At 41.1% G+C, this 27367-nt stretch overlaps 1 protein-coding gene across 4 annotated transcripts in view; it reads left to right on the forward strand.

The window, feature by feature from the left end:
• The window catches only part of wnt5b (wingless-type MMTV integration site family, member 5b), a 108073-nt gene that overhangs the window by 62074 nt on the left and 18632 nt on the right, over positions 1 to 27367 (forward strand). The window contains exons 1-5 of one of the 4 annotated variants that reach the window (XM_088646793.1): positions 19390 to 19478; positions 19675 to 19733; positions 20937 to 20967; positions 23149 to 23300; positions 23911 to 24158. In XM_088646793.1, coding sequence (XP_088502919.1) covers positions 19702 to 19733; positions 20937 to 20967; positions 23149 to 23300; positions 23911 to 24158 — 463 coding nt within the window. In that variant the 5' untranslated portion in view covers positions 19390 to 19478; positions 19675 to 19701. Of the gene's footprint in view, positions 1 to 19372; positions 19479 to 19674; positions 19734 to 20936; positions 20968 to 23148; positions 23301 to 23910; positions 24159 to 27367 lie in introns of those variants that run through there. The other 3 variants (XM_088646792.1, XM_088646796.1, XM_088646794.1) reach the window with 3 other exon arrangements.

Consider the following 27367-nt stretch of genomic DNA (forward strand, 5'->3'; position numbering starts at 1 on the left):
TTTTGATCTTAAAAGTTGTGTGTTATTCTGTTTGGTATGCATAACAAAAACGGAAAAAAAAGAACTTTGTAAAGTGCAGAATTACATTTAACATTTTTAATAACATTGAATAACCTAGCCATTGTTATAGATCAACACTATTCAGACATTTCTATTTGTCCTCACAAAAACACTCAACTTTTACGCTTTTCAGTCATACTAGCCCAAGGCCCATATCCTATTCCATTGACAACATTTTAAAAAATACAACAAAACTTTATTACTTAAAAATGCAAATACTTATATATCATATTGTATGCTTTGTTGGCCTAGTAAACATTGATGGTACTAATTTCCAGTCTTTGATGTTTGTTTTGAGCTTGAGAGAAGACTGAATGTAACTTCAGTCATTCCTTCCACTACTTGGCATCTGTAACCATGTTTTGCAAATGAAAAATAAAATGCTTAAAGCAATCAAGGAAGACGTGGGAAAGGAATGGGGAAGTCTAAGTCTCAAGACCAGATAAATGAAAAGCAGTATGTGTATCTCACAGATTTTTACACTATATTACCCTCCTCCAAAGCCGTGTCTACCTTCCTTATTAATTGTATCATTTGTTTTGTGTTGTTAGTGGCTTGAATGTTTTCATGCCCGTATTTGATTAAAAAGAAACATCCAATGTACAAAATGAATAAACCGATCTACATAATGTTTATGTTAGACATGTTTTGCTTCTCCCCAAAACTTTGTGTGCTCTTGGTCAAAGACCTTGTTGCATCTTCCCTGTTGTTTGGAACAATTTTCCAGCTATTTTAAGAACTGCAGTTATATTATTAAGACTTGGGCAGTGTTTAAGCCCTCCCTTGTTTTTGTTGGCCAGTACATCTGTTTGGCTGTTATGATAATATTTCCCCTTGCTGGACCCTAACTATTGTGGTGAATATTAGCTTTTATTGAAAAAAGCTCATGATTCTGAAATGTACTGCCTTATATTGTATCATGTTCAGGGATGTCTGAACCATTTCAATAAATATTTTCTTTGACATATGGAGCATTTAGGTATTGCACTCGCTGTCATAAAACTGCGAGCCTTTGTGAGGTTGACTCTTTTAATTAATACTCCACCCCCAAAAAATCAAACATTAAATAGAATGTTATTGTTCAGTTTTACCTGTCAAATAAGCCCCTGATCAAGCCATTACCACTGTTTCAATGCCGTTTTGTCTGCAAATTCTGTGTATTGACATTTGTAAGTTAGGACGATGGGAAACTGTTCGCAGAAACAGCTCGAGTGTAGCAAAACAGAAGAAGAAGAGAGAAGGGAAGCTATACAAACACATTCACGCTTGCAGAGGAATAAGCAATGCAGCAGAACTGACAGCAGGAATCTTTTTTTTTCCTTTTGAATATTAACATGCGGGTCTTTTGGAAGCTAATTCTTAATTGTCTTTTCTTTAATGTTCAGGTTGGGACCCTTGCAAAGCCTTTGATTTAAGAAAGCAGAGGAATGTCAGTACCTTCAACACCTTAGCACACAACACTTGCAGAAATTCAAGGCTGTCTATCATATGCGAGAGAGCCCAGCTCTCTGACATTCAGCTCTGACAGTGTGCGGAAGACTGTGTGTTTCTTGACAGCTCCGCATGTTAAAAGTGTTCTTCTCTCTGACCTGGCAAAGGCAAATCCGCGGTAACGCTCTGGAGTTGGGTGTCTGTGGTTTTTTCCACCTGAGGCGGTTTTAGATTTTTGTCTTCTGCTCAGATGTATCAGGCTGTAAAAAAATAAATCCCAGGTAGACAAGTGCTACATGCAAATTGGAGGTGTATCAAACAAACTCCAGCTTGTTTCCAATGCAAGGGAGGAAGATGATTGATTGTCTGCCATGCAGTGGATGTTTAAAGGATTGTTGTGTTTCCTTGCAAATGTTTGCTGGGGTTCTTGTCAGTTTAAAGTAGACCCACTGTTGAAACATTGCTAGTTTTTATGTCACGTCTATATTTTAAGTCTTCAATGCATAACTAGGGTTCCTAAGTCTTCTTATCTTCCCATTTACAGACAAGGAGATGCATATGGATTGAGCAATGAACAGACAAAAGTTGAAAATGTGAAGCAACCAAAAGTAATGTGAAATGACAACCTTCTGAGTAGTTTGTGCTACGTGTGATATGTAATATTCCCCACCCAGAAAAGTCAGATGTATTTTATGATGCTTAATCCTTTGCCCCTACTGCTTGAAGAGAAGTATTGACAATGCGTCTTACACCCACCATTTATGACTTTCAACTTTTGATTATATAGTATTTAACACTGGTCACCATGGGAGTACACGTCTTTCTGACATAACAGCAAAGTGTCTTTCATCAGAGGTGGTGTGCACTCTTTAACTATTTACACTCTTCTTCCTGCTGTTCTAAGTCTCTTGCACTGTTGTCTCTGTATTTACATCTGTCTGTAATGTCTGATCCTCAGTATTAACCCCGCAGAGTGTGTCTTTTTCCTTTAGATAGCTCACCCACAACTGAGCTACAGAATTGTAAAACTCAAGTAAACATATGTATTTAGCCCTCAAATTTAACGACTCCAGAAGTGAACTGTCTTAGTCCAAAGAAAATAACTTCAGTATGTAACCTCAGTAGGGTCTTCAAGGGAATTTCTTGAAATTAGGTCACACATTGTGAAATGAGACTGCTTTACTTAGTAAAGGAGATAAGATATCCATTCTGTATGTATAACTCCTGACTTCAATTTCAGTTAACACTTGATTTTTGTTCTTTTCAACAAAATAGATCAGACCCTCCTAATTGATTGTGCACAATGAACAAGAGAGTTTTGCTGTGCATAGCTTCATGGGGCTGATGTCTATTAAGAACACGTTGGATGCTGTCATGCATCTGAGTTGAATGTGCCCTCAACAGGGTCTGGTGGCTACTTTAAAATTTCCCATTCATTAAAAATCGCCCTTCAGACCTCCAAAATGTGTAGTCATGATAAGGACATGGAGAGTGTAGGCGATATGATTTCAGGCTGAATGATGAAAGCAGCTCTGTGCTTTGAATCTTGCAGTTCTTATCAAGTCTTTAACACTTGAGACTTATTTTTTTGTGTCTGTGCTTATAAATAAAAGAAATGTCATCATCAATCATTTACCGATTCTGTAGTCTCAAATAAAAAAGGTTTTGTGTGCAAGAGTACTTAAAGCACTGTAATTTCCTCAGACCTGTAGGCATTTTTGCCTCTTGCTTTGTTGTTGGTGGCATTGTCAAGTCACTACATTCGTGAAATGAGAAAACAGATCGGTTACTATGAGAGAAATGTAAGAGATGAACTTATGCACGGAACAGACCTCCGTGCCATCCAATCACTTCTGGGATACAAACAAAGGGGATTACAGGACTAACTGTGTTTATTTCCTAAGCAATGATGGGCAGAAGACCTTGTTAATGTATCGGAAAGAAGACCATAATTATGCAGATCACCTTCAGAAATGCAGTCAAAGATTCACTGAGGACATATGGGAGCAGAAAAAGAAGAGCTGACCACCAAGCCTGTCTTGCTTGTTTGGTCACTAGTAGTTCAATGCTCCAAGGAATATCATGTAGCTCCTTAGAGGATTTCACAGAGTGAGCTTTAACAGTTGGATTGAGAGAAGTGGAGTGCCGGCTATAAACTTACTCTGTGAGAAACTGCTTCCTGGGTTCCTAAGTTTAGATTTAATTTCCAGTTGTGTCCCCAGGTCCTTGACTTTTTGATGATCTTGGGGAGGGGAAAAAAAAAAAACACTTCCTGACTGGACTTGGTCAATGCCCTGCAGGATTTTGAAATATCTGGATCATGTCCCAGTGTAATTTCTAGGCTAAAACGTGTTACATTCCTCTCCCACCAGGGTTTTTTTTTTTCTGGCTGCTACCCTTTGTTACTGCCTCCGGAGCAGCTTACAGGGGAATTAAGAAAAACAAAAATGGTGGCAATGTTTCGACTGAGGTCTAGCCAATTCCTTTTATCATTTTAACATGACTTCCTTTAATTTGGGTTTTACACTCTCAGTTAACCAAGCATTTTGTTAGCCTCTTTTTTTTTTAAACTTCATCGCTGCCACACCTTTTAGACCAAGAACGTGATGAGTCAGTATGATGGGTTTAGCCCCACCTCCTTCAGGATGTGATTTCAGCCACTCAGTGGGCAACTCTGGCTTTCGAGCCACACAGTAGCACTCTCACTATGCCAAAAGACCAGGCCTCCTGCAACAGGAGAGCTCCTTGCTGTCCAGGTTCCAAGTGAGTGATGTCACCTTTTCTTACAGCCCTGCTACAACTATGTCTATGCATAGATCTCCCTATCTAAAAAATCCCTTCTTTACAGAGGAAGTCTAACTTGTCGGGAGGTTCTAGAAACTTCCTTCTGTTCTAGTTTTTCCTTCTTTCTGCTCTCCTTCTTGGGTAGTTTGGATTAACATTACTTGCTGGGGTCCTTTGGAACAGTGGCCCCGGGGGTCATGAGAGGCACCCTGAAACACCTTTGACCCCCTGTTTAGGTCCAATCAACACTCTTATTTGGTCTTACTCAATGGACCTGCACTGACAAGACTTCATTAGTGCGGTTCTGTTGTCCTGCGGTTATGTATTTAATTCTGTTTGTGATTAGACGTAGCCTTGTTTATCGTACATCCCAGTTCTGTTTTGTGTCCAAATCATAAGAATGGAAACAAACAAGAGGAGGTCATTCAGTCCATCTGGCTTGTTTGGTGTTACGTAGCAGCTAATTGACAAAAGGATCTCATCCAGCTGTTTCTTGAGATAAACCAGGGTGCCGGCTTCCCCAGGGAGGCTTTTTAGCTTGTGCCCTACTCCCGCAATATTGTGGGAAAAGAAGTGCCTGCTGCTTTCATTTTCAAATGCACGTCCGTGTAATTGTGTCCTCTGGTTTGGATTTCACTGTTTATTCTGAAGAAGCCCACTGGAGTGACTTCGTCAGTGCCCTTGAGGTCAGTTAAAGGATTTCCCAGACTTATTTAGACTTAGTAAGCCTAGTAAACAACTTGGCGCATTTTTGTCACACTTCTTACAGATGGCCCCTGCATCAGATGTTCTCCAGCCCATGAGTACTGCCACTGTCTTGAGTGAATGTTGGTAGTCGCTTGGCTTCTATCATTTCTGATCTTTAGCTTAGAAACGCAACTTTTTTTTTTTTAGTCTTGCCAAACTTGAATTCATTTTGAGGTCTTAATAAGTTCAGCTCGCTGTAGCAAACCTCATACTGTCAAAGCACAGATGAAGATTATCCAGTACAGGCAAGTTTCAGGACACCTGCCACACATCCGCAGGGCCAAGGAGAGAGCTAGAGAATCAGCAGGAGGACAGCTCCTGCTCTCACCCTTTACACTTAAAGCCCGTAGATGTCTGTGAATCCAGAGGGGCTGACGTTGAGGGCCTGTGCATTAGGGTGATACACAGCAGCCACTGTGTGTCAGAAGCCCTGCCACTTAACAGATCAGAGAGAGGAGTGAGAAATCATCTCACTGGTTGAACTGGGGGCAGGGGGGCTTTAGGATGGCCAGAATGCGCAATCCCAGAGTGCAATTTAGACAGGACACCAGCCTTAATACCTCTACTCTTACAAACAGTGCTGTGAGAAAAACAAATTGATAAATTACATTTAATCAGGGTACCCTTGAGATGCTTAGCCAGAAAAGGGGCTTGCTGGGAGCACAGATATAGTGCTCGATACTGCTAGTTTGAACCTGGGCTGTGTCATTTTGTCCTCAAGTAGTTGCACACAATTGGTCATGCTTCCTTGGAATTGATGTACCTGTAGTTTTGCCTTTAAACTTGCAGTGCTGTCAGTGAGACTCAGTGAGACTGAAGGTAACTTTCCTACAGGCTCTGTAGAAGTCACAGTTTGTTGAATGTTGAGCAGTTTGACAGTAGAGGAACAGATCTTTCACAATCTTCACTCCTCTCGTGCTAGCAGGGGGTACACAGAGGTAAGCTGGGCTGATCAACAATTCAGCATTTCTGAGAGGTTATAAAAAGATTGTTTTTAAAAATCAAAGCCCTGAAATGGTTTCAGCTCCCTTGCAAACGACAGATTCAACATTTTCTTCAGTCTAAAGAAGAGAACAGTTTGGAACGTACATACTAGAGGTCTGACAAAAAGCAGACTTATAACCAAAAAACAAGCTGGCAATAAGCTAAAAGTGGCGAGTGCTAGACGAGACCCCACCCAGTGCAAATAAAGCATAAAACTGTCTGGATTGTTTAGTCACCAAAATGGAGGAGAAAATGTCCTGAGCATGGAAATCAAAAAATGATTTTGTTCAAAATGATACCTGGTGGTTTTTCAATAGCTTTTTTTTTTGTTTGTTTTTCATTGCTTGTGTTTCTGCCATTTGCTCCTTAAAAAGAAATGGAAATAAACATGCGCAGTGGTCAACTGTTGTACAGCAGGAAGGCATTTTGGAACCACTTTTTTTTTTCCCGCATGCAGGCATAAAGATATTGAAACAGCATGCCTGAACCGGAGGAGACAAGTACGAAAAAAATTTACTTGGCAAATCTATAAGAGAGTCAAGGTAAAGTCAGCTGTAAAATCAACACCACACCCTGCTCTTGCTCAGTGTCAGTTACACCCTAGACGAGATCAAGACAGAAACACAGAACCCCAGGGCATTCAGTACCTCAGCTTGTTTCACGGATATTCCATAATTGTTATTTCGTACTTTGCAAAGTCACTGTGCTTTTTGCGCCTCTGCAAAGCATGTCCTGCTACTCCTGAGTGAAGGCCAGGCTAAAGAGGCCTTTGTCCCAGTGTGTGGACCTTTGTACTGCTTCTTTCTGATTATGAAAAAATGTCTATCGGTGTTTTGTTTTCTAAGAAGCTATAAAATACGTTGAGGCTTAGTAAGATATGCTAACATAAAGCTTTTGCATGGTAGTCCCAGAATGTATAAGGGCTTTTTCTTCTTTATTTCAACTACAAAGTAGCAGTGAGTATGATTTTTTTTTCACATTCCTTCAACAGGTCCAAACAGGGAATCGATGAGGGTTCTTAAAATCAAAAGCAAGGCCCAATATTTCTCACTTCCTGTCATCTTGAATGATTGCTGAACGCGTATTCTCTGGGGCTTAGGCCTCCATGATGGGTTCCTGTACCTTTCTCAACATTTTTTCTTGATTCCTAAACAGAATACTCTAGAGGGTGGAGCTGTACAGTATGTACTTTCCAGTTTGAGCTGTCTCTCTCAGCTCTTTTCCTGGCAACATTGTATCCATTTGTGAAGAGTTAACAGTCAGGGTGTGTTACAGGTTGCTAAAAATTAACTGTCACCACTGTGTCTCTGTGTGTGCCAGTTTATTTTTGGGAGACTGTAGCTCTGTAGCTGTCAAGAAATATCTTCTTTAAAATGTCTTCAGAAGGAAAGAAACAAGAAGAAGCACATCACGCTGTTTGTGAGAGTCTTTCTTGCTGGTGGAGTGAGAATCAGTTTAATAGTGATAATTAAGAGAAGAATGGCAAGAATAATCTTTTTTTTTTCTGGAAAACACTGCATGGAAATTGATCGTTTGGAAAAGAGACAATTACAGCAACATACAAGTAAAACTAGATACAAAGCAGTAAAAGAATTAAACAGAAGGAATATCCGTGATCGTATAGTTTCGTTTTTTGGCATTCACATATCTGCTGTATCCATTTTCTTTTGTTCTTCCAGGCTGCTCAACAGGAATCTTTCTGAAAGTTTGACGTATATTCTGCCCCTGCAGGATTCGATGAGCAGGTTAAGCTAATCAATCGAAACGGAACTGTGAGATATCTGTGCGAATTTTAATCAGGGCGCATCCGTAGAGATGCAGCGCTACATTTCCAGGATCACCCTAATCCCCCAGCTCCACCCACCCCCTCCCGGAGAGCACAAGTGACAGTACTGACGTGATGTTTGCCTGGGGATTCAGCAGGAGGGTGGAGGTTGAGTCAGAGCTCAGTTTAGCGCGAGGCTGGAACTTGGCCAGTTTGTCAAAGCTGCATCTGCTGCTATTCACAGAGATTTCTGGAATGGGGTGATTTGCCCTAGATGGTTAAATACTGGCCTTTTATGTTTCTGTACTTCTGGGAGGTCATGGATTCCTTTTGAAGTTTTCCCTGTGGGCCGACGTCCCACTCTTCCGCAAATGAATGAGATGAGCTGCATGCCCACAGGGAAGAAAAGTGGTCCGGTGGTCTGTTGTGAACCGAGCATAGCTGGCCTGTTTAAATCCTCAGAGGAGAGGAAACAGATCTGTGGCCAAAGCTGGCGTGTCCCAGGCAAAGCAAGCGTTCAATGACAGGGAAATATGCAGGTCGGAATTGAGGTTTCTTACCTTGTCCAATTGCAGGCAGCCTGTCCCTCACTGCCCGTGTCCCCTCATGGTAGCTACTGGCAGAAATGCTGCCAATGAAAGACAGCTGGAGACCAAGAGAGGCCATTCAGCTCCACTCACACACCTTGGCTGCATGTAATGCAGACAATATCAGTATATTTGAAGCTCTCAAGGTTGGCTTTAGAGGCTACCCAGTAATTACCAGAAGAATTGTAATATGAATAAATGAAACATGTTGCAGTTTTGGAATAAATATGCAAGTTGTAAGCATGAAGGGTGGCAAGGGGGCACAGTGCTTATCGTTGCTGCCTCATAGCACTGAGGCCCTGGGTTCGATTCCTATCTGTGTGGAGCTTGCATGTTCTCCCTGTGTTTGCATGGACTTTCCTCCCACACTCCAAAGACGCGTTGTTACGTTAATTGGCATCTGGGAAAATTTGCCGGGTGTGAGTGTGTGCATTTGTGTCTGTGTGATTGCCCTGCGCCGGACTGCTATCCAGGCCAGGGTGTGATTTGCCTTGCATCTGTTGCTTGCTGGGATAGGCCCCAGCTCTACCGCGACCCTGAACTGGATAAAGTGGTAAAAAATGGATGCATGAGCTATATGGAATGCGATGGGGTCTTCCTTGTAGGAAGACAATTGAAATGTTGGCTGTCATTATCCGGACATGTTAGAGAAACAGTTAACAAAACAATGTTAATGTATGAATGGGGAATGTATGTGTTTCTGTTGTGCAAAAAATACTGTGAAACAGTACAACATGCAGAGTATCCACAATTCTAGGCTTCTCAGTATCAAAATGGTCGCTGGTGTCTTGGCAAAGTCTGAAGGAAGTCTATGATTGTTCCTTGATTGAAGGGAGTGGTTATAAAGAGAGCAAAAAAGCTTTATCCTTAAAAATTAACACAAAAGAGTGGTGCAAGGGATGTTTTGAAATGTACACAAGTCCAAAATCTTTCTTACTAAAATGAAAATACTGGATTTTTCAAGAACCAGTTAGACCAGGGGGTCTCACACCCAGTCCCGGAGGGCTGTAGTTCTACAGGTTTTCAGGCCAGCACAATTCTTTACGATCTAACTGAAGTAATTATTGGCTTAATTGGAACGGCTTAACAGATATTTCCAGCTCTCCAGGTGCCACTGCTTTGAAAAGACCTGAAAAGCCTCTAGGAAGGCATCTCTCCAGTACAAAATGATTACGTGCATAAGCTTTTACTCTTAAATTGTAAAGCTGACTGAATAGTCTCACTTGTTAACAAATATGTGTCTACCCTCTTGTTATGGCTCTTTCATGGAAATTGGAAGTTAGCTTTCAGGCAACTTTGCAGCTGAACGATTATTTGTGCACATACCATGCAACAGCCCCCTTCCCCCATTAATTATTGACGGAAAAAAATAAATATCAAAGAGACTCCAGCTGCTGGAGGAAAGTAGGCAGCTCAGTTTAATGCAACATAAAAAAGTTTTAACCTCCACAGGAATGAGAGAGACAGGGGATCCCACAGTAACTCTGGAAGTATGTCATGCTCAGAACTGGCAATTTGTAGGTCCTACTTACATTTCAGTACAATCAGACAGGTTTTGTGGAATGTAAGCTTGCAGTTTTTTTTTATCTCCTGATATGAACTCATGAAAAGCACAGCACTGTTAATGTCCTCACTGTCTGCGTGTACGCCCACAATCTTTGACATTGGTAGTCCAAATACCACATCGTTCAATCCCTTCCAGTTCAAGTCTTTAATACAACTGGTTAGGAAATACAAGTGGTTAGAAAATGGATGACTCTGAATTTGTATAAATTAGATACTTAGTCCCTCCCAAATCCAATATTAAAAAGTCACTTCTTCCCAGTAACAGTTGCAGTAATCCACATAACTTGGTGGGCCTGCGCTCTGGATGGGACACCTGAATTATTTAATATATTCCACAAACAATATTAGAATAGGATATATACAAAGCCAGTATTGGAATGGATTTGAAGATCTATAGTAAAGAATGTGCTGTGCTTATATAGTTGGTCTTGTGATTGATTATTGTGCTTAAGTCTTCAATATTACTGACAAGTTAGTAATTTGTGGGACAGTTTAATTCTTTTGGATGAAGACACTTTTCACAACCAAGAACTGTGTTTCTGGTAGGTCATGAGCTGAATTTGTTTTTACATTGTCATGCCACATAAACATTACATAAGCGCCAAAAATGTGATTGTATTTTTGTAAATATTTTTATAGATGTATTCTTTTATACTACTATTTAATGTTTGCTTTAAATTCCAGTGTTCAATGTTTGCTTTACTTGTAGGACACTATTTTCACCTTATTCTGCTTCTACCTTTTAGTTGTGGATTTTAACATAGAAATAGGCCACAGATTTTGGAGGAATATGTTATACTTTATAGGTTATTAGAAAAAAACACATTACATATAAAATGTGGGTTTGGTGACAGGCATGTTATTGCCTTTTGATGTTCTGGATTCTGAATTTTTATTAGTTTTTTTTTTAACAAGCCCTGCAATTGTCATCTTTGCTCGAAGGAGCTCAGAAGTACTCATTCACTCCAAAATGATTGAAGAAGAAATTAGAATGGAAAAGCAGAAGGGGAGTTTGGGAAGAAAGCAGGAAGAGAAGAAGGAAAGAAAAAAAAGATATACTGTACAATCCAGTTGTTGGGGTTTTTCCTTTTGGCAGTTTCCTCCCCGGTCTCTGAAAAGCACATGAGGCTCTGCACTGTGAAAGAACTAGTGGGGATGTCTGCTACTAGTTCGCTACTTCACAGCTAGTTTTTGCAGATCTGTGTGCTGCAGCCCACATGGGTCTGATTGAGAGTCTGGCTGCTATTTAGGTTAGTCACAGGCAGCAGCCGGCTCAGACATAAGACTAATGATATACAGCAGGCAGCTCCCTCAGACATCATACCACAGAGATCTGTCAGAGCTTGATTCCCATTGATCTCGGGGTGCTGGCGCACGGAACCCTGGGATACAGCTGGACCTTTTCTCTTAACCGCTGTGTGGGGAGAGCGTTCTCTGACTACTGTGCATGTGAAGGCACTTTGGCCCGACCGTCTGACAAGGAGAATACTAATTTTAAAGCAACTGGAGACGCGCGCCGTCTGTTACATTTGTCTGAACTGTAAGGCTTTTTTTTTTCGCTCGTGGTGTTTGTAGAATTCTTTTTTTTCTGGGCCTCAGCGAACTCTGCGCTGTCGGAAGAAAGCTGAGAACGATGCGGGTAGCCAGCAATCTGTACCAGCACACCTCCTCCCTCGACTCAAACACCATCCCCCATCCTCCTCACCCCCTGCATTTGGCTGTGTCAGTCTTTTTGGGTGACAAAGCTGAGACTGTCAGCGAGCCAGCCATGCCACTAAAGATATTAAAGAGAAGGGGAATATATATATATACAGGTAGATGGGGCCTCAGTTCTTATTGGACCCATTCCTTACAAAGCATGAAATACTCTGGCGTGTCCTTTTGACATATATCAGCTCATCTTAAAGGGCGGCATCGATCTCAGCAGCTAGTTAGACAATTTCCGGCTGGAACAACACATCCCATGTTTTGTTTTTTTAATGCCAAAATTGATTTAATCTATCTATATCAGATAGATGGAAGGATTTGTCATTATGGAACATTTCAGATAAATTTCAGCAATTAGGACAAAGGGAATCAGGGATTGAGCTCTTCAGAGCAGTGCAGGGAACTGGAGTGAAGCAGAGAGTATTGAGTAGAGAACTGGGGACACAATTACAATAGCCGATCCTCATCCAGAATAGTACAGCGCCCTCCCATGATTTCAGTTGAGCATAAGTGTTGGGACACATTTTTGTTTTAAGTACATTTCAGTGGGGAGTGTAGAAGTCAGTTTTTGGTTGCATATTCCCTTTGAATTAATCAGACTGAAAGCAGATCAGGTTTGATCAGATTCTAGTTTATTCAAATGTATGTGTGAAATTACCCAAAAGTACAACACGGATTGTATTGTAATTGTCATTCATAGTACTCCCATTACCACCAGGACATATTGCTTGATTGTGATGGAGAAATAACAGTTTTAAGTCTGCCCTCCAAGGAACTTTTGAAGGACGTGCGTATTTCTCTTTCTCACTGTGAGGGCTTTCATCCTGTGTATCATCTACAGAATTATCATACATGTCATCTCTCTCTTCTTATTGAGAGCCTCTGCATGCACGCTTCTGAGACACAGGTCCCTTTTCACAGATCCTAAAATTAGATTTTTGCAAAAGCAGCTCCATAAGGTCGATGTTGACAGGTGTGATTCTAGCACGTGAGAACCAAACGAATTTTTGAGTAAATGAGTAATCAACATTTGTATTAAACAAATTAAGATTTATGTAATTTCTCGTCTAATGAATCTCCCAAGAGGTTCAGCATAAGAACCCCTAGGCATTCACCCTATATTCCCCTGAATTTAAAAGCTTATTGGGCCAGGTATAACATTGGACATCTGCTAAAGAAGTATGTTTTTGGTACTGTGCAAAACTGCTTGCTGTGTATGCCAATCATCTTCCTGTGGTACCCAGTGTAGGTGTGAAACTAGCTGCTTGCTGCTTCAGAGGGTTATTACAAGAGAATACATTTACCTCTTTGTTATTCATGCATTTAACTAGAGCCAACAGCTACACAACAAAAGCAAAGCTGATTCCTGACAGAATTCGGACAGGAGGCATCTAACTAGGAAGATTCTGCCGGACGTTATGTGAGTGAACCAGTAGTTGGTGCTCTTGCCTCTTGGTCAAGACTGTCGGTGTTTCAGGATGCAAACGAGACCCTGTGCTGTGAAATGTTAATTATTTTTCACCCCCATTCTTTTTATTCATTAAAAACCAAACAGTATAGCTTGAAACTGGGGTTCTAACTCAAGTTAGGCATTTTCTGTGCCCAAATTCCAATATAGATTTTCTCAGTCTGGACGACCTAAATTCCCTTTATTTTCGTATACTTGAAAATGAAAATCACTGTAGAAATGTAATGCTGCTGCTGATGATTATTGCTATTAAAAGAAACGTAGGGAAGGTAAGTATTAATAAAGAAATAAATTGTGATGCATCACTTAAGCAATACTTTAGGAGAACATTCAGCTTCCTCTATATTCTAAGGGTGCCGAGCCTACCCCTGCCAAGGTTTCGGCGGGAAGAAGCTTTTCAGTATTTCCCCAACAAGCCGACGCCTGTGAAGGTATTACCGGAAGATGCTAACCGTCTTAGTTAGATCCTAGCTGTCTGCAACGTAATAAGGAGTTCAAGTGAGCCCCCTTGTGGGAAGCATGAGAAATGCGTGTGTTCCTAGGAAGCTCATTGTAATGCAGGGACTGGAATGCGGGACATTTTTACCTATCGTTCCGGGTTCTGAATCACCGACGAGAAAGTCTGGATGGGCATTTCTGTATCAACATTTTTTTTTTAAGTTTAGGAATGTCGATGATTCCCAATTGACGTGAATGTAGGAGTTCTGTATTGTCTAAGTAAGGGCAATATATGTATACTATTTATGGGACTTCCGTGAACGTTTTTCTTGTAAATACTTACACGTACCTTATTTCTAAAGTATAATAAGGTATTCATACAACCACTTTACAAAAAGGCATGCGTATGCATTACATTTGAAAAAATCACATTAATAATAACTCCTTACAGTTACTCGTGAGTGATCAGCATGGCGCCTAGTGTGAACGTATCCGCTAATAGCAAGTGAGGTTACTGCTAAAAGTGATACAAGCTGCACATGTGTGACTCACGCTTTCCACTAGGTAGCAGATGCGGTCCTTTGACATTCTGGCCTTTTCCTCTCATAGAGCCTGAACAGGCAGGTGTCTGGTCACTGGTCTCTGAGCCCTGGATGCCACGCGTCACCCCAGCTCATCCCACAAAGTTTTCCTGGGGTTCATGTTTGGGCAGTAGGTCATCCTAGGCATGAGCCCAGTTCAATACTTTATTGCCATAACAACTAGTTGGATGGAATTTGGACTGGGGAGCTCATACAATTCAAAGACATACAATACAAATAAGCAACATAAAGCCAATAAGAAACAGCATCCACCCAACACATCTTCACATACCATTCTAAACACTAGTGATAAAATAAATAAAGGTGACACATGATAGAATAACAATGAGCCGTGCACAAATTCCGATATTAAAGTGCTGGGTAGGTGCTGTTACAGAACCCAGTAGTCCTTATCCTGATGGATGTAAGCCATTTACCAGAGGGGAAGAAAGTAAATAGACGGTGGGCAGGGACAGCGAAGATCTGTAGCACCCCACTGTCATCTTGCGTGAAAGCTGGTATTATACGGCACAGCATGAGAATGCTTGTTGTCCTGCTAGAATGTTGTTACGTTTGGATACACCTGCTGAAAGAGCAGCAGGTGAGGTGTCCGGACTTGATCAAGGCAGAACCACGCGGTCAGGTTTCCATCAGTTACTCAAGGATAAGTTCTGTAGTGATCAGATGCTTCTTCCCGGACCGTCACACTTGGACCTCCCCATTAAAAGGTCTGTGGCACACAACAACAGGCATGATGCTCTGAATGTCTGTGATCCATTCACTGCCATCCATGAGGAGGGCCTACACAGTACCTTGACTCAGAGGACTGGTAGTCCATTTGAGGAGACTTAATCCAGCCCCAGATATACAGTACTGATACATGAGGGCATTGCTCTTTTTATTAATGGGGTATGTTGGTTCCTTTTTGTGTTTTTCTTTCTTGATTTTCACCAGACTTGACATTCAACAGGCACAGTAACCTCATCACTTGTGCTCAATCGACTCCGATGACTAATGAAGTGATTTAGTGCTTACGTAACTAAACGACCACCAATAAATAAGACGTTATCAATAAAGGACTAGTACAACACTGAAATTGATCATTAAAATGAAACATGTTGAATTGGTCTTTATATTATTAAACACACCCGTCAAAAACGGATTAATTATTCTCACGTAAAGCTTTAATATTATTAGTATTCAGGGGAGCAGCTGTACTAATTTATGAGCCTGTTCTTTTTACTTCACGTCTATGTCACTACGTGCAGGCGCTGTTCAATGCTGAAACAGAGCAGCTGCAATTCTTGATCGGATCAGAGAGCTGCAGTACCTTGCGATGACGAACATTTCTGCAAACTACGCACCACGTCGCACCGAAGGGAACGTTTGCTTTGTATATTTTTTTATTTTTTAAAGTTTTTCTCTCACTTTTCCCCAAATGAAAAAAAGCACTGACGTAATCCCAGTATTAAACTAAAAACTCGTATTTTTTACTTGTAAAAATATTTTTGGGCGTGTGTCGTATTTGTACGTGTGCAGTATCCAGTTCTAAGTATTACATTCAGCTAGGGCAAAACGTCTCAGTAAAAGAAACTCGCACTTGTAGTCGGCTTCTCTCACACAGGAGAGAGTAGAAAAGAAACACAACGTTTCGACTATGGAGCCTTCTTCGGGTGTTTTGTCGAAACGCTGCGTTTCCTTCCTTCTCTTTTCAGCATGGAATAAATTGTTATTTGTTCCTATGCAGCCTACGCACTCTGACGCAGCTACCCACTTGAACTACTACGCTCATACTGAGTTGTATTGGACTGGACTGCAAGAGGAGTGTCTCAGATACACCGTATTCTTTGTTTCTAGCTAATCCAAAGAAAAGCAACTTGTCACCGTGACTACCGTCGTCATTTATTCGAAAATACTAAAATACTACAGCATTTTCCAATGTATTGGTGACTTCTATCGCAAACGGCCATATATATTGCATCCATTAATTTCCTTAAATAACCTCTTTATCCGTACAGGCTCGCGAGGGAAGCTGGCGCCTAACCTGGCATGACAGAATGGGACGGGTACAAAGAAAGAAAATCACGCACACACACCAGCGCCAACTTCACAGAAGCCAATTAACCGACCTAGTCTTTGGACTGTTGAATGAAACCGGAGCAGCCGGAGGAAACCCACAAGAACAGGGGGAAAACATATAAACTCCATGCAGACAGCACTCCAAGAATTGAACACCGGGCCCCGGGACTCATGTTGACGTACACTTAATCTAAAGTCCTGCTCCTTTTTTTTCCATTTGGCTTTTGACTTAAATTGTCAAATTAACCCCCACACTTCCGTCAAAAAGATCTTGAAGGTTTCCGTTTTGTAAGGCAACCGCACGGGAGACCGGGAATTTACGTGGACTGCGGGGAAAATACTCTTAATTAGGAATAGTTTTGGTTTCTGTCGTATTTCTGGGCACGGATTGGAGCCAGTGGTACACAGATCGATGCAGACCTAAACCGCGATTAAGTGATAACAGTTCGAAAATAATCCTCATGCGTGTCTGTGAAGTTTATATCAGCCAGATATCAGCAAACATCTGGTTACATGCACACAGCTGGAAACAGAACAGTGTCAACTACTATAGCCTATCCATAGATCTTACTTTATCTCGGGATTTAAATGACAAACTGTGGAAATATATACAGTATATAACAATCTTGTGATGATACTCACTACTTATTTAATTTCCTCTGCATTTATGAACTCAAGGGCTTTGAGAACATTTGAATTAGAGACAATGCCAAAGGGACAGACTGATGTCAACGGTTGTTGTATCTATAATAGAAGACAGCGGCAGCAACACCAATATTGAGTTATGTGGTCTTCTGTGATTAAGATGGTTTATTGTAAGGTCTCCACGCTGTTCCCTGGTTGTCATCAACATGCACTATGTCTGTCGCAGATAATGAAATCATGAATACGATGGCACCCGCTTGGTCGTGGATGTTTTCCTCAAACACAGCCTGCTTAACAAAAAGAACAGACTGGCACCGTGATTATTAAAATGAAGCTCAGCTCTTTCAGGTGAAAACTTTCTTTCTTAAGTTTATCCTCTCGGAATTCCGCAGCAAAGTAAATTACATTGACACTAACCGATGTATACATGTAAATGATAATACACATTTCAGTAACATCCGCTGATAAAATAAAACAATGGTTTTAAAAGTAGCCTATAGTAATGAGAACGTTTTTTTTTTTCATTTACAGAAACGAATTGCGACAGCTCAATTTTACCATTGTGGTGCAATATTACGTGGTGAATTATAGCCCTTTCAGCACCAGGTACAATATAGTATTACACCGCGAGAGGGCAGAGTTCGTCTTCTCAAAAGTATGTAGAGTAAAACATTACTTTGTGAACTAAATGCTTTCCTTTTTGTCCGAAACAAATAAACCAAGGTAGAAAACCTTCTCATCACGTAGATTTTGAGACACAGTTAAATAAGAAACGTTGATTTGTAGATGTTTTACGCCAAAGGTTTACTTGTAATCATTTTAACAATGAAGTACAAGCGTTCGTGCACTCTTTGTTTTTGGCCCATTTTAAGTGGGTCTTTTCAGTTACACTGGAGCATGGTTATCTTCCTTTACTTCGTTTTATAGAGTTACTTACTCGGTTTCATCCTATACACCCTAAAAACACCTTTTCCCCCCTGGTAATGTGTTTTAAACCGAAACATCTGCTGAAAGAAACTGAGAACACAACTGTGTTGCCCCCTAATTGAATACCGGAACATGATGGTTTTCTAACAGCTGTTTCTGAGTGCAACAAAGAAAAAAGAGCTGCTAGGAGGAAAAAAAAAACCGCGCCGCAAGCACCTTTTCCTACACATTGCAGCGCTCTGTTGTGTTCCAGGTTTGCTTTAAAGAGTATTGGCTCCCTTGCGCTCGACACACGACAATTCAGTGCTTACATTAAATGCAATGAATATTCTTTTTGAAATGTCTTGTTGGTCAGTGACACCTCTTCTCAAGATGCTAAACAACCTGCCCCCCTCTCAGCAAGAGGTGGTCGTTCAGGCAGAGTGCAGTAGTAGAAAGAGATGCCTTGTTTTAAATTTGGGAATTCACATGAGCATCTCGCTCCATAGCAGTTCGGATCCTTAACAGCTAATGATGCGGTGCCTCAGAACTCAATGCACCTGTGCGCGTTTGACTTGGGCTACCGTGTTTTGTTTTTCACAACCACACATTTATTGTTCTTACAACGAATGTTATTGTTCTGGCTGTTCCAGTTTATTATGTATCGTTTTGTAATGTACCGTCTACACGGTGTGGTGTTGTCTGTCGTACTGTGCCGTCTCCCGTACGGTCCGTGTCCTAAGAGATCTGAGGGAATGTGAGTTCCAATGTACAGATGCCAATAAACTCCTCTGCTATTCTCCGTGCCGGTCAGGTCGCTTTCCCTGTGTCGACGTGTATTTTGTCCCGATGCGGCGGCCTCCTCCTGTCTCTCGAAGAAATACTGGCCGGCTTTTCTGGTCGTTGTCACCCCGGTGTGCCCGTGTGTATGTCCGCCGCGGTGTGGTTCCGCTTCGCGCCCTGTGCATCAGCGGCTTCCTGCTAATGCGTATTTTTTAAATGTGGAGGAACAAGGTAAAAGTTTAGTCCATGCTGAAAGGAGAAGAAAGGAAACGCAACGTTGTGTTTCCCTTTTTCTGTTTTCAGCATGGAATAAACCTTTTAACTTGTTCCTGTGCAGCCTACGCATGCTGACACAACTCCCTATTTGAACTTTTTTTAAAATGTGTACAATGCAGGGGAAAGGATTGTATGATAGACGATGGCCATTCCATTGCAGGGCACACGCACACAGACATTTTAGAGACGCCAGTTTAATCCGGCCGCCTGTATTGAGAAAGGTAGCAGCAAAACCGACGCACAGGGAGAAACCCGAGTGGACGTCAGTAGAACATAGTGCCTCACGTGGTGTCCCAGGCCGGAATCGATACCGGCAGTTTAGCTCTGAACATCTCACCACCTTGTGGCCCCAAATGTACGTGCGTTTTGCAAAATGTAGGTTGTACACTACATGCATAGTTTGGGGGGGAAAGGCAAATTCTCTCTCCACTCCTTTCCTAAATTCATAATAGCGGTAGAGTTTAATCCCCAACCTTTAACGTATCCCACCTCCAACGTAATCCAGATATTTTCATAAATATGCCAACTGCGTCATCCTGTGCGGTTAGGCACTCTTGTTTTTAAAGTACGCTACCATAGAAAACAGTTTAGTTATATGATATCCAAGGGCATAAGCCAGAATCCTGGAGCAAGACTGATTCGGTCGAATTTTAAAATGATCATCATCCGCGGTACAATTGGACTTGTTTTCATTCTGTTTCGAGTCCGACTGGCATTGTATTTTATATTGGATTATAGTAACCGCGCAGTCTTGTTTTGCTTTTCTTTCTCATAAAGGCTTCCTTCCAGTGTAGTTTAGCGGTTGTGGCCGAGAGGTTTAATATCAAATAAACACTTGATTCATGTTTTTGTTTACGTTCGGAGCAGGAGCTGGAACAGGGATAGGAACTGGGGATGCTATTTATAACAGCGCGTTCCAACATCTGGTAAGCAGATGAGTTATTTAATGGCAAACCGAAGAGTTACAGAGTGTCGCAATGTAAAGGACTTTTCCAGATTGCTTGTGGCAAATCTACTATTGTACTGATTTTATGGTCGACTCTACGCCATCCAGATAGGAAACGTCCGTTAAATGAAATGTGATTATTCGAGGATAAAACCAATTAAAAAAAACAAGCAAGACAACAACACAGCGTTTTTTCTTTTGCAAACGCACCCTTGTTAACAAAACTCCAACATAGACGTATTGTTATTTATCTCATTTTTTTAGATTTTAACTCCCCTAGTTTGTATCTGATCACGCTGTGTTATAGTCACCGCATGTATCTATGGCGGGGCAGATGAACTGTACAGTGCGTGCAACATCGCGTGGTCTTAATATAAAATATTTGATCACAACTGAATGTTAAATATGAGTGTATTTCCGGAACAAATGGGACAAACAAACAGGATAAACACCAACTCTTGAACATCAGATTAGTCAATAGAACAGGTTAATATTTTTTTTCAAACAACCGCCTGTTTTAAGATGACAACTGGGATACATCTATGAAAATGACATATAGCAGTATATTTAATATATACGGCGCTTTAGATTTTTGTGGATGCAGCTGTGGAATCCCTCAAATCGTATATCTAAGAAGTTTTTGACTAGAAACAGACTGCAGCTCTGTTTCAGTGTCGGTTTGTGGGCAAAATATTACCTGCCCGCGTTTTAAACTGTCCAATGCGAAAGTGCTTTACACATGTAATTAGGATGAGAACTGCGTCGAAACGTCGGTGATCGTGTGAAGGTGATCGGTGCTCCTTTTTTTTTTGTTTTCTGGGGTGTGGATTAGGGAGATCAAAGACCTGGCCCAGCCTGGTACTTTATCATGCAGAGACGTTTCGGAAATCGAATGGCGTCTTTTCCACTCCTCAGTGACTACCGCGGCCTCTCCGTGGAGCAGTATGAAAAGAATTTTAAAGACGGGAAATAGCTGCCCTACCTGTATGCCTTACGGTGATTGAAGCAATAAAACCAAAGTTTGGCCACGATGGTAAATTTGCCATGGTCCCAACAAAAGCAAATAAAAACGGGACTGTTTTTTAAATCATCGCAGCATATCACGGCGAATTATTTTTACAGGGTAAAAACAGTTGAAAAAATCCGGAAGACTAACACGAATAATGTTGATTTTATATGACAGCAAGATGGCTAGTCAAAAGCTGACGCTAAAGGTAAGATAATGAACTTCCAGACATAGACTACTTAAAATGTTAGTATTTTCACTTAATTTGTGAGTATTTCTAAACTATTTCCGAACTTTGAGTTTGCTGGTTTTAAATGTATACAATATAGCGCTTGTAATGTTCATGTAGCTGAGATTTTCCCTGGTTTCCTTTTTATCATTTGTACCTTATGCACTTTTAACGTTCGTCTATTGGATATAGAGGTCCTACTGCGCCCAATTTCTGAGAGGGTGTGTGGGTTAATCTCTTTTATTAATTATACAGGTATGCTACATGTGTATTTATCCGAATACATACACCAAAAGCCTGTCTAATTTTCAGATGACTCTAGCCATATTATGATTTTCCTCAACACCACCCTCGTCCCTAGGCGATATTGCTCATCGGTGTGGCGTATTGTGGTTTTAAATTTAACTACGATTAAATCTGATTTAGACCATTTTAAAACTAAATTGGATTTACATTTGATCCATGATGTACAGTAATACGCAGAATAATCATTGGCCAGGGAAAAACTGTGGCATATTAAAGGTTTTCTTAAACCGCTAAAAGAGGTGCTCTTAATTTTCAGTTTGGGAGTTTAATGGATTAATTATCTTTGCATAAACGTGAAGCGCTGAATGTGCTATCCCTCTAGCCTTACGTTTACGGAATCAGGAGAACTGCTTTGGTAACTCATGCGATTCAGGACATCCTGGGTAATTCAAGCAGTTCATAAACCCAAATAACTTTTACTTCAATCTTCACAAAAAGCACCGAGAAGAAAGACAATCTTACGAGGCGAACTCAGCAGCGTGTTTCCGAAGCCGGGGAAATCACGGCCTCTATTTTTCACTCATTTGATGTGTCATTATTTCTCCTAAATTTATACACGTCTGCTTAAGTAGCAAAATGAATGACTACTTTAAATATAGGCCTGGTACGTGGAGCATGGGAGACCTAATTGTCTATTCCATCTTGGAAGTACTGTCTTTTGACCTCAGTTATACATACATAAACTATCCTATTAATTACACTGTAATGCTTTTTATGTTATTGAGTCAGTCGTAGTGGGCCGACTAGATTCCAAGACAAGTTGTAGTAAAATTCACCGTAATCAGGAGTGTCCATTACTGTCAATGAATCTAAGAAACAGGAAAACCTAGCTGACACTAAGACATCTGCGTAAAACGAAAATGCTTTTGCTCGCACCTCAAACGGCGTTGTAGAACGACAACGCTGGACTTTGTAATAATCAAGACGGGAAATGTCAAGTATTAGTCGAGCGGCGCAAGCGCTTGACAAGGGCTTTGCAGAAGTTGTACGCTGGCTTCAGTTTCAGCCCAGCGTTTTACTGTCACTAGTGCATTGTACAGAATACACGTTTTGAAATATAATATTCATAAAAGAACAAAAATAATAAATTCACTGTGCTGTATGAAGACTTCTCCGTTCTCACCCTTGTTGGACCACGGGAAATAATGTTTGAGGAGCCCACAGTTCTTATCCATTTGGTGTTTTCCTAACGCTGTGGTGGTCCCACAAATAGGGCAGGGAGATGGGACTGGGGTTTTAGCCTCCTTTCCTCATGGCTCATTGTGTCTGCAGGAAAGAGAGAGAGACAAGGGCGGGGCGGGGTGGGGGGCGAAGTGGAGGGAGGGAGGGAGGGAGGGAGGAGGACAGGGTAGAGTAAGTGGCGAAGTGATCAGATTCACAGATAGGAAGGGCGCCGGCATAGATGGTCGGGAAGCTTGTCCTAATCTTACCCATTCTGTCACGCTCCTCTCATCATTCCGCTCCCGTCCCATTTCTCCCAGTTCTACGGGTTCAGGAATCCCCCCACCCCCCCGCAGAACCTTGATGTATTTTCTGGTTGACTTGTGCGTGTGAGGGGGTTGCGGTTCTGACCAATCAAGGCGAGGTGATGGATTCTCATAAGGGCTCCTGTTGAAAGTCGGGTTCTCCGCGACAATCTCGGGTTCCGTCCTGAGAGACGGGTGCAGGACTTGCACTCACTGGGAAGAAAGCCGGGGAAACTTTTTTGACACTTCTCAGGGATATTGACTCTTTGCTGTTTCTACTGGATGCGTTCACGTTGGATATCAGCAAAGGATAAATTGCTCCACTTTTTATTGTGCTTCATCTTTTTTTTTTTGCCCTTTTCTCTCTTTTTTTCCGGATTATTTTCAGAAGAGCACGTTCAAATTACGATCGTTGGTCCACGGAGATTGGAAAATCAGGATGATCCAGGGACAGGTCACCCGGGCTGGAATACATTTACTGTTGGCAGTCGCCCTGATGACCTGTAGCTCGCAGTTCTTAGTAGATGCGAACTCTTGGTGGTAAGTTTATCTGCCCGCAACGGGCAGTGATTATTCACGGTGTAGAGCGTGCAGTGTGATATTGACAGAAGCGGTCTAACATGACATACAAATGGTCAGCGAATCAACGCTTAAACAGCACTCTTGTGGTTAAAAAAATCCTCTTGATCTTTGTTGTAATAGCTATAGGGGTCGGCTTACAAAGCGATAAACCTGCAACTAAATGTTTGCATACTTACACCAGATTACTTATTTGAAGATGTTGCCACCTAATATAAATATTAATTTGGTAGAACTATGGCTATGTATAGCCAGCATCTGTGGATGAATATTGCTTAGTTTTCTTAAGAGCATCTGAACAATTTCTTGTTGAAGCCTTTGTTTGCCAAACGATGCGCGTAAAGGGAGTTCGTTCAGAGTGGTGTTCAATGGTTTTTTAAATACGCCAGTGAGCTGACCACGTTTACTTTATTTGGTCAATATATAACCAAATGCAACAGATTTTTTTAAAAGACGCTTCACGGCGCAATGCAAATTATATAACTGTGCCTTCTACTTTCTACGGATTAATTGCTGGAATACAGACATCGAAGGTGGGCTTTGTATGTAACCCCGGTTTTTCTGATTTTAGGTCTTTAGCGATGAACCCTATTCAGAGGCCGGAGATGTACATTATAGGTGCTCAACCTCTGTGCAGTCAGTTGACTGGACTGTCCCAAGGCCAGAGGAAGCTGTGTCAACTGTATCAGGACCATATGGTTTATATAGGTGAAGGAGCAAAGACAGGTATCAAGGAATGCCAATACCAGTTTCGACAACGGAGGTGGAACTGCAGCACAGTGGACAACACGTCAGTCTTCGGCCGGGTAATGCAAATAGGTAGGACACCTGTTTATTTGCTTTTACGTTTTTGGTGATCCTAATTGGTTGGTCCCGATGACTCTTCACATGGAGCAATATTTGTCGCATGCCAAATGAAACTTGAGGTTCTCTCTTAAACGGACTGCATTATAAACTGTAAATCATTTTAAAATGTTGTTTAAATGAAATTACTTATAAATATTAAAATACTTTGAAGAACACTGAGGCGTTCCCGCGTTTAGCTTTAAAATGCACCTAGATATTCAACAGCATTTGGAAAAGGTTATGTTTGGAACATTAGACTATTAAGTAAACTATTTAGGTTTCCTGTTCTTGGAAAGCGGGCTTACATAGTTAAGCAAATGACATCCGTTTTTGTTTCTGATTGTATCAACACAGTGTATTTAAATATAAAAAGAGAATAGTTGAAGAGAAAGTTTTTGCACGCTTTTCAGACCACGAAAATCCAAAATGAGCTTTTTGGAAGTGAATCTGTGTAAAGGTAGTTATCCTGAACTCTTATGTATACATCGGTAAATCCTCTTACAGGCTACCATGGTGATCGTGCTTGGAAACAAGAACTCCATTTCATATACAATATCACCTCGACAGCATATAAATAACTAACCAGTAAGATTTACTATATTAGTCTACAGTATAATAACATAATAAATAAAGTTACCAAACTGCAAGGCAGACGGAGGAGCGTATTATTCGTCTGGTCTATAGTGATTTACTGATCTCGATGTAGAGCAAATATTTTTACTGCAGTCGTTCCCTTGTTTTTATCTCTTGCTCCTGAAGCCGCATTTTGACGGGTCAGTATCCCCATTTCTTTGTCGAAGGCGTGTTTACTGGACTGCGATTCGTATTGTTTGAAAATTCAGCCGAGATAAGCCATTGACAAAACGTGAGGCCTACAACAATTGGGTGTGAGATCCGTTTAGCAGAACAAGGTGTAAGGTCTCTCCTCTGTGGAGGGAAAAGGAGTTCGCACAACCCACCTCCTTCTCCCCCCCACAAACAGCAAAGGAGTTATTTGCAGTCAATCGCGAGGTTTATATTGAGGTGTGATCTTGGCTATTGTCCACGGCCTCTTTTGAAATGCAATTATACGATGTCAGGAGGTCGGGAAATCCGGGGCGCTATTTGATGTCTCCGACCAAAGGACAATGTAATTTGATTCTTTTATAGAACGTTTCTCTTACGATCACGACCGGACGCATAGACTGAATTCCTAAGCGTTCGCCATCAATAACACAACCCAGAAATACCCAATGCGAAAGTCAATGTTGGGAAGCGTTGTTCCAGGGAATGCTGTGCATCCTGTTGTACTATCAGACAGAGTACAATTATTTCAAAAGAAACAGTACGTCATCATCGTATAATTGTATAGTGTAAGTGTAGTGTCTTTCGTATTTTGGGGTTAATAGCCTTGAGGCATACTTTAAGGCCATAAGACATTCCCTAGTTCATTTTTTAATTGTTGTCTCAGATTTCACCCTTTTCAAAAGGGCTATAAGTTTCTCTCCGTCTCCATAACTTAAAAGAATAGATGCTACAAAACAATAAACGTCAACTAGCGGAGCATCGTAAAGTGCTATGAAATAGTCCCAAGCTGGATGCACAAAGCGGCAACATTATATATACATGTCTTATCTATGTGAAAAATTGATAGTGTGTACATCTTTGGGGGAAAAAAGCACTTTTAGAATGGGTTCTAACGGTGGGAAAGGCGCTCATTAATAAACTGCGCTATACATTCCTGGTTTCGCTTCACTTAGTGTCAGCCACAGGTGAGAACATTCCTCCCCCCTCAGCCGTCCCCTTATTCATGAAAAAAAATGAAACGAAAGAAGCAGGAATATCAGGTGAAATCTCGCATTACCTTTCTCTGTCACGCTTTCACACCTCTTGTAGTCTTTCAAATTGGCGGGGGTTGTGGGGTCACTGAAAGTTCTGTGTAGGAATGTTGTCTTGACTCTGACGGACGGATGATATACTTGCAATGGCTATACGCCACGAAATGGATTGCAAAAGCCGTTGCGTTTATCTCGCCTATTTCTTATTTATTTATCAAACTATTGTAAGGGATCCTAAGGGATCGAGCTAATAATGCTTTCTTAAAGAATTGCATTATTTTAAAAAAAATAACTCGCCAGAATAAGGTATTTCAAAGCGTTTAAAGGAAAGTTTTAAGGAACTGAATTTTATTTTGGGTTGCTAGAGAAAAATACTTTAACACCAGATGGCATCACTGCACGAGAGTTCTCTCAGGTATTTCAGCTCAATCACTGAGGCTCCTAAAACCAACACTACTACTACCTGAATTAACTTGGAAATGGAAAACACATTTTAGAAAATAAACTCTGTTAAAATTATTTTAAAATATATAGCTGCTCTTTGAGTATTAGGATTGTAGTAATAGTAGGCAGAGTTCCTGAAACAGAAACAGACCCATTTGTTTGACATTATGTTTCTGTTATTGGAACATGAAGTATTTTTTACTTTGGTTGTTGTGAACTGGGTTCAGGTCCTGGAATGCTGTCTGTGTGGAGTTTGTATGTTCTGGCTATGTTCATCTTGGTTTCCTCTGGGTGTTCTGGTTTCTTCCCACAATCCAAAGACATGCTGGTAGGTTAATGGACATCTGTAAAATTGACCCTGGTGTGAGTTTGTGTGTGTCTGGTTCTGTGTGTTTGCCCTGTGATAGACTGACATCCTGTCCAGGGTGTATCCTGCCTTGTGCCCGTTGCTTGCCAGGATAAATGCTGGCACCCTTCTGACCCCGTATTGGATAAAGTGGTTAGAGAATGGCTGAATGGGTGGTTGTCATGAAAGAAATGTGATAGAAATCCGAGCAGAAGTTGTAAAAGGAAAACCCCTTGAACCACATGCTTTGATAAAACAAAAACAAAAAAGCTGTATTTCCAAACACAGGGCCTCTCAAACTTAAGGTCCCAATTACATAACTGATACAGATCCATGCCATTTCATTTGGGACAGAGGAGGACGGCCCTTCGGAAAGTTTATATTCCCATTTCCTCTTTATTCTCACTCCCCACAGCGACTAAAAAAGAAAATTCCTAGTGGTGTAAACAAGGATATTTAATTTGGAGCTTGCATGGCGCATTGAAGTTACCCGGTGTACAAAATCAAATATTTCCTTACAAAATCTTTGTGTTTTTTTGTTGTTGTTATTTTAGTTACAATAATAAGAACATACA

This window comes from Lepisosteus platostomus, chromosome 9 (genome assembly GCF_059453375.1).
Source record: "Lepisosteus platostomus isolate fLepPlt1 chromosome 9, fLepPlt1.hap1, whole genome shotgun sequence".
In the NCBI taxonomy this organism is placed as follows: Eukaryota; Metazoa; Chordata; class Actinopteri; order Semionotiformes; family Lepisosteidae; genus Lepisosteus; species Lepisosteus platostomus.